The 12,670-nt window shown below is 35.8% G+C and overlaps 1 protein-coding gene across 13 annotated transcripts in view; it reads right to left on the bottom strand.

Annotated features, from left to right (window-relative positions):
* Positions 1-12,670, bottom strand: part of LOC137244617 (uncharacterized) — a 213,466-nt gene that overhangs the window by 162,673 nt on the left and 38,123 nt on the right. For 3 of the 13 annotated variants that reach the window (XM_067773862.1, XM_067773860.1, XM_067773864.1), the window contains exon 2: positions 10,763-11,266. The exons of 4 other annotated variants lie outside the window; for them this stretch is intronic. In XM_067773862.1, coding sequence (XP_067629963.1) covers positions 10,763-10,877 — 115 coding nt within the window. In that variant the 5' untranslated portion in view covers positions 10,878-11,266. The remainder of the gene's footprint in view (positions 1-10,762; positions 11,267-12,670) is intronic. 6 more of the 13 variants (XM_067773861.1, XM_067773865.1, XM_067773863.1 and 3 more) reach the window with 3 other exon arrangements.

The raw sequence follows: 12,670 nt of genomic DNA, 5'->3' as shown, positions 1-12,670 counted from the left end.
TAATGAAAAAGTTTTTCAAGGCATCTAAAAATATAGCCGTATAAAATTTCAATTTTTTATTTGTTGTTTTATGTTTAGAAGAGTCTCATAACGACCATATTTTTTCTATACAAATATAAAAAGTGTGGGTTAGTCCCGGGCAAAGCAATATCAAAAAGAGTTTTATCAATTATACCTACATAGTTAGTTAGGGTAGTTTCGCAAACAATCTGAGAGTATTACTGCGATGAAAAACTTAGACCCTGGGCCAATCGCATGAAAAAGTAAAATTTTGACAAGCCGAAGGAAAATTTTGATACTTATCGTGGTGAATACGAACGTCAGAATTTTCCCTAGCCAATGAGGCTAGGTAAAATATTGGTAATCGCTAGGTAAAATTTGGCAATAAATTTTGTGTGCTCGTGCATATATTTTGTTTCAGAAATGCAAAAAATAATAGCTTCTCAAGCACCAACAAACCAAAAACATACGAAAAGAAGAAATGCATGTGAAAAGCGTGCGTAAAAAACTAAATGTAAGACAAAATAAATAATTTGCACGTGGATTAGCACATCGAAAATTTTTCACCAAAATGGAAAATTTTTACACCTCATTTTTCCATTAAGTAAAATGTTATCGATTGACACACAGCCTTATCAGCGAAAATTCATCTGCTTTGCAGATCCCATTCAGAGTCCCGCCAATTTGTAGGTAAAATTGAAAAGAAGCACGACGTAAATTGGAAGAGAAGCTCAATATAAATCTCCTCGGAGGTAAATCGAGCCAGGTATTTATTTTTTTTAGCTATTCGGATGTCCTGAACTACATTTTCACTATATCAAAAGTAAAATAAAATTTGTTTGGCACACCCTAATATACATACATATATATAGATATGCTACCACCCTGCAAAAATCGTTTGATCATGTGGTCCACTGGAGTACTTACCATTATACTCCACTGTAATGCAGCAATGGCCCAACTCATGTTTCTACAGTGTAGAATCTACACGAACATATTGTAAGCCGATAATTGCTCGGTTTTAACGATGGTAATCACTACACGATGTTTATTTGACTGTGGGTACTCCATGGATTACTCTGATGTAATGCGGAGCTGGAGTATATGGTCCAGTCCTAGGACATCGCAATGTTAATTGGACCATATTTTTTTTATGAATCGTGGTTAATTTTGGAGCACTCGGTTGGTCCATAGCGAGTACTCCATACATGCATGCATGGAGTACTCGCGATTTTTGCAGGGAAATGTGAATATGCAAGCATACTTATATGTATGATTCTAATATGTATTTTTGAAATAAATTTATTTACCTAAAATTTTTCAAGCAAATACTAACCCTTAAAACATTCTGCCTACTGTAGCTCCCGTATACCATTCTTAAATGTAAATATCCGATTTAAAAAACTTCTCAACAGTTACAGGTAGTTATGTATTATGCATGTACATACATACATACATACATGAGTAACTCTGCAAAAATCACGAGTACTCCATGCATGCATGTATGGAGTACTCGCTATGGGCCAAGCGAGTGCTCCAAAATTAACCACAATTCATACAAAAAAGATGGTCCAATTAACGTTGCGATGTCCTAGGACTGGACCATATACTCCAGCTCCGCATTACATCAGAGTAATCGATGGAGTAACCACAGTCCAATAAACATCGTGTACTGATTACAATCGTTAAAAACGAGCAATAAGCGGCTTACTATATGTTCGTGTAGAAACATGAGTTGGTCCATTGCTACATTACAGTGGAGTATAATGGTAAGTACTCCAGTGGACCACACGATCCAACGATTTTTGCAGAGAAGTATGGATACAGGGTATTTCAATTATGATGACATCAAATGTAACAAGTAAGGAAGGCTAAGTTCGGGTGTCACCAAGCGGTGACTCACGTAGGCCGTTGTGGCCCGCTGTGCTACCATGCGGGGGCCCCTATTTCCTATTCCCCTACTTCCGAAGAATGTTTAGACCCCAGTGAGGCTAAACCAGCGCGTTTGCCTGATGAAATGCAAGATGTCGTTTGTGTGTGCAGATTCGAGCTCCGCAAGACCCTCAAAGGAGTGTCTGTGGAGGCATCGGTACCTGGTTACTGACAGCGCGGGACAGTGGCACAGATAGTGCTCTACGCTTTCTATCTCCTCCTCGTCCCTACAGCTGCGGCAGAAGTCATTTGTTTGTAGGCCCATATAGGCACTATGAGTGCCCATGAGACAGTGTTTAACACAACTTAGTCTTTCAAAATATAAGTTTCTAATCGCGACCGTTATAAACTCTAGTCTCATATGAAACCTTAGCCATACTGCATATGAATGGAGAACTGACTTCATTTGTATATTAAAGGATCTTATATATGTATTGTCTTTTTCCTTTCTGCTTTTTTGATTTTTCTACTCTTTTGATTCTTTTGGTTGGGATCCCTATGCCAATTAAATTGTTGCTCACACACGCTCTAAATAAGTCGAAAAGAAGCAACCACTTCTGTTTCCACAATCTGACAATTAGTCGTAGCTCAACGCACCAACAACAAATACGCGCGTATCACGCTAAAATGCACACACAAACATAATGCACACATATGTTTGAATGTTTGATTATTTAGCTGGGTGGCAATGCGTGCATGCTTGAGCCAGTTTGGTGTACACTATGTCAGTGTCCGTGTGGTTAGACCAGATGCTGAACTGGAAACCGCAAAACCGGATCCAGTTGCTATATTCCGGATATTGCTGCTGTTGTTGCCTTTGGTAGTGAGTCTTACAAATGCAAATTAATCACCAGACAGTATTAGGGCTTTATAGAAGACTATTACACAGAAACAATGCACAATGTGTTACACACCTCATTCACATATGCATATGTGTATGTGTGTGAAAAGCAATTTGACAGTTGTAGCAAAGTGCGTATACGTAACTAATTGACATACTTATTTCACATGTTTTCATCACACGTCTTTAAATATCTTTATTGAGCCCTTAAACATTAGTATTAAGGAATTTCCAAAAGCCGTCATAAACGAAGACTTGAAATGGACCTGTTAAGTTCGATTGTCGAAGTTTTGGTTAGACCAATAAAGAAACTGCAAAACCGCCCAAGGAATGCAAACTTACAAGCGTAAGTTGTATAACATCGAGGTCAGATATAGATGCTCATTAAATAAAAATTTTATTGATTCGATATTTGAACTCAGTACAATCAGTTTTTCAAAATAAGTAACTGGAAAATTAAATGAAGTTTCCAAAACGACTTCAAGGATAGTCAAGGTAAATAACGGGCAAAATGGAAGCTTTGAATATTGCATTTTTAGGAAAAAAAAAATGTTTAGTTTTTTCAATACAAAAACCCTTACGGAAAAAACGATTTTATCTTAAATTTAAATTTCGCTTGATAGAAGGTTTTTCAATGGGGTCGATAAGAAGTATTGGAAAGAATGAAATTGGATTTACTTTTACTGGTGCTACTCTGCGTATGATTAACAATCATGCGGCAAATATGTAAGCCAGCCACGCAAGATGGCAGTTTCGCTCTACAGATTTAATGATTACCATACCAACGAACTGGTGCTAACCGAATACAGAGCGAGAAAGTTATCAGCCATAATTGTACCATCAGTACTAAATTACTAAGGTATGATATTCGATGTCCCACGAAATAGCAATCATCATCCCTTTTGAACTAGTTGAGAGTCATAGATGGTTCTGAAATAGTCGCACCTTTTTATAAAATAAATTTAATACATATAGACCTAAGCGTTGTTGGTACAAGTGTGGCTACCAACTGTCCCGCTGTGCATCTGATTAGTACAGTTCTGAGATAGTCATTAAAACACCAGAGGTGGCAAGAAACCAACAGTTTCATAAAAACCATACTCATATTAAAAAAACACAACGTGGGCGGAATAATATAGGATGAATTCTGTTATACATAAGAAGTGTTATATGTTTTAATATACAGATTTGAGAGCTCGGTGGGTGGTTTTTCCATTTTTCATTGAAAAGTTATCGATATATTGTCGAAAGGTCATCGATTTACTTTCGAAAAATTATCGATTATTTCTCAATTTGTTATCGGAGTGTAACCAACTTTTTATGAAAAATTTATCGATTTGTTATAGATAGATATATTTATATATCTATATATAAGATATATTTTTTTTATCGGAATGTTACTAATTTGTCACACTGAAAGAAATGGTGCTAGTAAAATCAAAAAATCGGTTCTGCTGTTCTTGACTTAACGGAGATTCGGTGAAATTAATCGAATTATGGTTAATTCGACCGAGTTCTTTGTCATGCGAACAAATTAGTTTAGCCATTTCAACAGAAGAGAAATTGCCGCTCTTAAGTTAACCAAATTCTGTAAAATTGACAGATTCCTAATCATCTTACGGATTTTTCTGTTAACACAACTGATCTCACTGGTCATTTCGACAGCGATCAACAGTCAATACATGAGCAAATTTCAAAGAGAATTTTGCGCTCACTGCGCTCTCTACTTTGTACTTAATTAAAAAAAAACACCAAAACAAGAGAACCACCAAATCGAAAAAACCCACAAAATGGGAAAGCAACAAAAAAGTAGTTTTTTAGTTATCAATACAAACCGAAAAACCGTTTTTTGAATTTACTGTTCAAAAAAATTAAGAGATATCGGGACACCTATTTATCGGGTACAATTTTGCAACTTTTTTAATGTTGATGTTTCCGACAAGATAAAAGTTCGAGTTGTTTAGGAATCGTTTCAACTTAAAGTGTTACGAAAATTAAACTTGCCGAATTACATGTAAAGTTACTCCAGTTGTGAATTACATTCCTGCGATTTGATTCTTCACTTTACTATAACTTATAAGTTCTCTATTTAAAATGTTATGTCAAATATTTGTACTACAAGTTTTGTTCGAAACCACTCAAGTGTGGCAACTACATGCGAGAGAAGAAATTGAGAATGAGCTGAGCTGCAACTGAAAGAATCGAGAATCAGTTTTGTGACTACTATTTTCATTTCTATTTGCAAAGCGAAGTTCAAAACTATAAATTAAATAAATTATAAAATATAAAATTTGGTGAAAGTGTGTTTAATAAAACAAAATAATAAAGTTTATAATGTTTAATGTCTGCCAGCATATTTGATGTACGCCCATATGAAGTTCGGTTAGTAAGTGCGTACATATGTATGTATATGTAACAAGCATGCGTATTTATGTGCCCACATATTTACGTATGTACATATGTATATGGCAACATAGGTACATTCGTACAAAGCTGTCGCAACAACTTTTTGTCCATTTGACTACTAAAATGGTCAATTACGAATCAACGATTTGTGCGCAGTTGATTCAACATCTTGTTGTGATGGATAAAAATTGACAGAAATTTCGGTTGAATTGACTCGTATTTCGGTTGATTTTACCAGTCTTTTTCTTTCAGTGCATCAGCGTGTTATCCATCCTGATCTGCGTGACTCATCGATGACACATCTACAGCCCGTCGATAAAATGCTGATACGAAATCGATACCTCGGCGATAGTTGACTTTAATGACATGCCGATAATAGAACAATAACTTGTTGGTATGGGTTGTTACCGATAAAAAAAAAACGACGAAGCTAGTCCTAGGCGGCCAACGTGGTGTGATGGTAGCGTGCTCCGTCTACCACACCGGATGCCCTGGGTTCAAACCCCGGGCAAAGCAACATCAAAATTTTAGAAATAAAGTTTTTCAATTAGAAGAAAATTTGTCTAAGTGGGGTCGCCCCTCGGCAGTGTTTTGCAAGCGCTCCGGGTATATTTCTGCCATGAAAAGCTCTCGGTGAAAACTCATCTGCCTTGCAGATGTAGGTCCCGTCCGGCCAATTTGTAGGGAAAATCAAGAGGAGCACGACGCAAATTGGAAGAGAAGCTCGGCCTTAGATCTCTTCTAAATTATTTGTTTTTTTTTGGTAAACTTTGCTCTGTGATGTTTTAGCTTCACCCCCTGGGAGTGCTCTACTCAATTTAAAAACATACGTTTTCTGGACATACACTTGTATGTTTACACATCGAGTTTCTTGAGCTCTTGGTATTCACGCCTTCTTTTAAGCTGCTTGAGCATACTTCTCTAGCTTAAAATTTCATTTTAATTTTCTCGAGAAAATTCGTGGAATCTAAGTTTCAATACAACTTTGGTTTATTCACATATTTATTTAAAAACAAGTTTCTGATTTAGGCTAAAGCTTTAAACCGTACAAAAATGCTAAAAATATGAACACCTTTCGAAGCATTTCAATTCCAGCAGTTTTAAGTATCATCGGAATAAGACGCAAAAAAAGTGCTACACAAAGTTTTTGGTGTCATTTTTTAGCAGCCCATCGATAATTTTTTGTTGAAATTTCATGATGATTACGGGTACTGAAACACCTTTTCTGGCGATAAAAAAGTGACGAGACATTTTATATCAGCTTTGATGGTAAGAGGTTTCAAGACATCAAAATTGAAAGCTAGGATAGGTAAGTTGAAAACCACATTCAGGCACTGCTTTGAAGCCACAGTGAAACCTCCGATGTCTTCGAGCAACGCTACATTTCGGGTATTTTTAAAGCTAACGGCCGCTACTAGCAATACTCTGGCAGAGAAGCTCTTGGTTGAGGCCAGGTATCCCTACTACATGATCATTGACTATGATTGTGGCTCTTTAATGGACGAGGGGAAAATGTCGTTCAATAAAACTCTCCTTGGTTTGGGTGTTTGCCAGGTTTCAGTAGTAAGCCATTTTGACAGGTTTTCTTATCAGAAGAAAAATAAGAATTTCATTATTTCGAAAACTATTTGTAGTAGAAATAGGAAGCAATTAGTTTACGGATACCCGATAAGTACTGAACTGCATAATTCCTTAGAACAATTTTTTTAAATTTTATGAGGAACTTGTTAACCATGCCAAGATGTATTAGTGTCGCTGAACATAGGTAATTTTATGAAAAGTGGGGATACCAAGAAATCGTGCACTTTCGTAAACCTATGAATATATTATGAAACCTAAACCAATTTAAAATTCATCATTCAACGTCAAAAACTCGACTAGTTAGACGATCCACGTATAAATGTCATTAGTAAATAATGGAGGTGCCAAAACGAAATGTATTCATTAAGTATGTTAACTTATTTATTCCGTACGTCGGAACATTCGTCTGTATTTAAGAACTTATGGTGTCGTTTTATATTTGAAATATTATGTTTACACTTATTTGGAATATTCGGGCCTCGTGAGGTAGTATCAAACAAACGTTTTCCGAATATTCTACATTAACGGTTTATCCGGAACACTTCCATGAAAACTTAAAAAAAGAAAAAAGGTATATACTCCCTGGTAGCACGACCTTCAAAAAGCTTAATTCTTCTGCCAAAGTCAAGACCGGAATATAAAGTTCTAAGACAATAACCCATTTTTTATACTCAGTTGAGCAGAGCTCACAGAGTATATTAACTTTGATTGGATAACGGTTGGTTGTACAGGTATAAAGGAATCGAGATAGATATAGACTTCCATATATCAAAATCATCAGGATCGAAAAAAATTTGATTGAGCCATGTCCGTCCGTCCGTCCGTCTGTCCGTCAACACGATAACTTGAGTAAATTTTGAGGTATCTTGATGAAATTTAATATGTAGATTCCTGAGCACTCATCTCAGATGGCTATTTAAAATGAACAATATCGGACTATAACCACGCCCACTTTTTCGATATCAAAAATTTCGAAAAACCGAAAAGTGCGATAATTCATTACCAAAGGCGGATAAAGCGATGAAACTTGGTAGGTGAGTTGAACTGATGACGCAGAATAGAAAATTTGTAAAATTTTGGACAATGGGCGTGGCACCGCCCACTTTTAAAAGAAGGTAATTTCAAATTTTGCAAGCTGTAATTTGGCACTCGTTGAAGATATCATGATGAAATTTGGCAGGAATGTTACTCCTATTACTATGTGTATGCTTAATAAAAATTAGCAAAATCGGAGAACGACCACGCCCACTTGTAAAAAAAATTTTTTTTAAGTCAAATTTTAACAAAAAATTTAATATCAACTCCATTAATGATATAGTGCAAAAAATGCAAAAATAAAAGAAAATTTCAAAATGGGCGTGGCTCCGCCCTTTTTCATTTAATTTGTCTAGGATACTTTTAATCCCATAAGTCGAACAAAAATTTACCAATCCTTGTGAAATTTGGTAGGGGCTTAGATTCTGGGACAGTAACTTATTTCTGTGAAAAAGGGCGAAATCGGTTGAAGCCACGCCCAGTTCTTATACACATTCGACCGTATGTCCTTCCGCTCGGCCGTTAATACGATAACTTAAGCAAAAACCGATATATCTTTACTAAACTCAGTTCACGTACTTATCTGAACTTACTTTGTATTCGTATAAAAAAATGACCGAAATCCGACTATGACCGCGCCCACTTTTTCGATATCGAAAATCACCAAAAACGGAAAAAATGCCATAATTCTATACCAAATACGAAAAAAGGGATGAAACATGGTATTTGGATTGGATAACTTTAAAAAAAAACTTTGTAAAATGGGTGTGACACCTACCATATTAAGTAGAATGAAATGAAAAAGTTCTGCAGGGCGAAAAAAAAAATCTTGGCAGGAATACTGTTCATGGTATTACATATATAAATAAATTAGCGGTATCCAACAGATGATGTTCTGGGTCACCCTGGTCCACATTTTGGTCGATATCTCGAAAACGCCTTCACATATACAACTACCACCACTCCCTTTCTAGAGTCACCCCTGGTCCACCTTTATGGCGATATATCGAAAAGGCGTCCACCTATACAACTAAGCCCCACGCCCTTTTAAAATACTCATTAACACCTTTCATTTGATACCCATATCGTACAAACATATTCTAGAGTCACCCCTGGTCCACCTTTATGGCGATATCTCGAAAAAACGACCACCTATAGAACTAAGGCCCACTCCCTTTTAAAAAGACTCATTAACATCTTTCATTTGATACCCATATCGTACAAACAAAGTCTAGAGTCTCCCCTGGTCCACCTTTATGCCGATTTCTCGAAAAGGCGTCCACCTATAGAACTAAGGCCAACTCCCTTTTAAAATACTCATTAACACCTTTCGTTTGATACCCATATTTTACAAACACATTCTAGAGTCACCCCTGGTCCACCTTTATGGCGATATCTCGAAAAGGCGTCCACCTATAGAACTAAGGCCAACTCCCTTTTAAAATACTCATTAACACCTTTCGTTTGATACCCATATTGTACAAACGCATTCTAGAGTCACCCCTGGTCCACCTTTATGCCGATATTTCGAAAAGGCGACCACCTATACAACTACCACCACTCCCTTTTAAAACCCTGATTAATACCTTTAATTTGATACCCATATCGTACAAACATATTCTAGAGTCACCCCTGGTCCACCTTAATGGCGATATCCCGAAAAGGCGTCCACATATAGAACTAAACCCCACGCCCTTTTGAAATACTAATTAACACCTTTCATTTGATACCCATATCGTACAAACAAATTCTAGAGTCAGCCCTGATCCACCTTTATGGCGATATCCCTAAATGGCGTCCACCTATAGAACTATGGCTCACTCCCTCATAAAATACTCTTTAATACCTTTCATTTGATACACATTTCATACAAACACATTCCAGGGTTACCCTAGGCTCATTTTCCTACATGGTTGTTTTCCCTTATGTTGCCACCATAGCTCTCAACTAAGTATGTAATGTTCAGTTACACCCGAACTTAACCTTCCTTACTTGTTTTTATCAGTTCATTGCAGCTGATGAGTAGAGTATCACTCTATTCCGGCTGGCATTTCGAAATCGTCCTATCTCAAATACTTTTCAAAAATTTCGCATTTCAGGATTTGTCACAAAAATGCCCTATATCAAAATTAGATTGGAGAACACCTTTTCGCAGAACGATTTTCCTTAACTCCCTGTTATGTCAAAATGCATTGAACTTATGCTCAGATAAAGAGTTTTTGAAACAAATTTTGAGATAGTGTATTTTTGAATAAAATTCTGACGTACGGCATCCTTGAAACAAATTCTGAAAGAATGACCACACCAACATAACTATATCAATTCACGAAATATTTATTAGAAAATGAATTATTTCGCCCAGAATCGGTTGGCATTTACAAATTTATTATCACTTAATAATACACTACTAAATGCAATTTTCTACTAAAATTTTTGCTGAGGGGGATTGAATTATTCCCCTTTTTCCTTACTTCGTAAAAGCAATCCGTCCAGATTTTTAAACTTGGGAGTGTCAAAGCTGTTATTGTTGTTGTTGCAGCAGTGAGTGTGTGAGTGTCAAAGCTCTCTGTCATCAATGGAGAACAAACCGGTAATTGAATCATGTCATTATACTTATATTTGAAATTTTGGCAAAATAATCTTTTTGACAACTAATTGTCTCAATCAAAGCGGGGCTGTCTAATTGGTTTTGGATGCTTCGGTGGCTTTCGATGAGTAGTTTTAAGCGAGCAAAAAATTGCAATAATTTTTCAAATCAATAACATATGAAAGATTGTTTTTAGTTCAGATGGTAGCATGAAATGTCATGACCGACACCTGACAATGGAATTGCCTTCTTTCTTATTCCATGCTCTAGATGGGGTTTTAAGGGCTTAAAGGCTTATTTATAAGCAAAATCTTCCTTCGTAGTATAACTTAAAAAATATGTTTTTAGTTTAATTTGTTTTTATTCCAAGCCCAACTTACCTAAAATATACAAGTACGTTGGAAAAGAAAATCCGGTGTTGGTGTTGACAGTACGTTGGCGACTTCTCCACTTCTCATCGCTCGCGGAACCAGGTTTCTTTGTCATTTTGGTCATGGTTTTGCGTTATTTATATCAAATTATTGGTGATTTTAAAGCCAGGGAACGTATTTACGCAAATTCCTTTTTACGTTAATTTTTGTTATAATTTGGTTAAGTGTTTTTGCTTTTTATGTTTATGTGCAATAATTTACTTAACTGGATACTTATTGATGTACGTTTGTTTATTTGTACATATATACACAAATTAACATTTATAACAGTCTTATTTCAAGAATCACTTAATCTTGAAACAAATAATAGAGTGCTTAGATTTTTTTTCTTTGTATACTACCGTTTTTTAGATAATAATTTTTCTCTCCACTAATTTTACTTTCATTCTTGGTCATTATTTTTAAATTATGACAAATCACAAAATTCAGCTACCGAGCAGTTCACCTGAACGACTTATGCAGCAAACGTTTAAAGATAATAGCACCGTCGAGTGGAATGAACTGCTAAATCACACACCCCACATTGAACATTCCATTCGTTTTCATTAGTCACACCGCAAATTATGTTCGCACTCAGCGTTAACTTTTATGCAAAGCTATGCGGAGTGTGTGTTTGTGTGAAAGTGCGAAAGAAATCTGATGTAGAATTTTAAAATGATTGTAAGTGCATTCTTGAAAGATTTAAAATTTTTGTATAGATTTCTATGTATGTATGTATTTGTGTATAGCAATTTGCGTTACTAACCAAGTAATTTAAAAAAATTTTTTTTTTTTTGTAAATAATAGATATAAATTTTTGTAAAGCACTCTTATGGTCATATAAAGACTGTTTAGAGTATAAAATTGGGCGAACTTTAATCTGCTTTCACTTGGAAAGAAACGTACGGCTGTTTCAATTGACTCTTTTTTCCAGCAAATTACATATGATAAAATTTTATTTTCAACACTCCTTACTTTCTGATAACTGACGGCAATCGTGAGGGTCAAGAAAGATATTTTTGAGGTCTTTCAATTCCCCCGCTACCAAATTCTGGTTTCGATAAGAATATTTTCTGGATTGGAGCTTGTTTCGCCCTGCTAATTTTCTCTTCTCTCTTCTATTTCTCTATATTCATATCTTCTTCTTCTTTTTCTTCTTCTTCTTGTTCTTCTTATTAGAAGGCTCCCAGACAGTTTTGGGGAGATTTATCGATGTAATGGTCCTTTGCCGTATATTTTTCCTGTACTTTCTGGAAATAGCACTATGAAGGTACTAGCTCAACCAACACCGGAAAGATTTGATATGACCATGAGGAAGTCCATCTATCTTACTCTAGCTTCCTCTCTGTCTCCCTCCCTCGCTTCCTGTATCTCATTATCTTCGTCTAACTCTATCTCTCTCCTTCCCCCGTTTTACATTTTTCTCCTTTCCACTTTCAAAATTTTGCGTACTTTCCTGTCTTAAATTCGATTTTTCCGCGTAGATCCACTACCTGAAAAAATAGTATCCTTAGTACATAATAATCTGGGTAAGAAGCTACCAATGTACGCAGTCGTATAATAAATACATTTTTCTAAAAGAGATAAACTAAATAGGTGTATATTTGACCAAATCGGCTGAGTGGAGTCAGGGGACATAAAATAAATTTTGTCTCTCATGAGCATTATAATAAAATTTTGAAGAACTCAACTTCCTTTCTACATAGGGAGTACTGGTTTTTTCGCCCATTTTTTGACGTATAACGAAAGTGAGTATTTAAAAATGTATTAGGAGAAGATTAGTTTTTGATTTATAGCTGCGTAGGCAACAATTTTATAGTTTTCACAATGTTTTAACAAATTGACACGCCTCTTTTAGAGAAACATTAGCACATAGAA

Source organism: Eurosta solidaginis, chromosome 3, assembly GCF_040869045.1.
Source record: "Eurosta solidaginis isolate ZX-2024a chromosome 3, ASM4086904v1, whole genome shotgun sequence".
Taxonomy (NCBI): domain Eukaryota; kingdom Metazoa; phylum Arthropoda; class Insecta; order Diptera; family Tephritidae; genus Eurosta; species Eurosta solidaginis.
The sequence above is the reverse complement of the archived record's forward strand: the minus strand, read 5'-3'. Positions and strand labels throughout refer to the sequence as shown.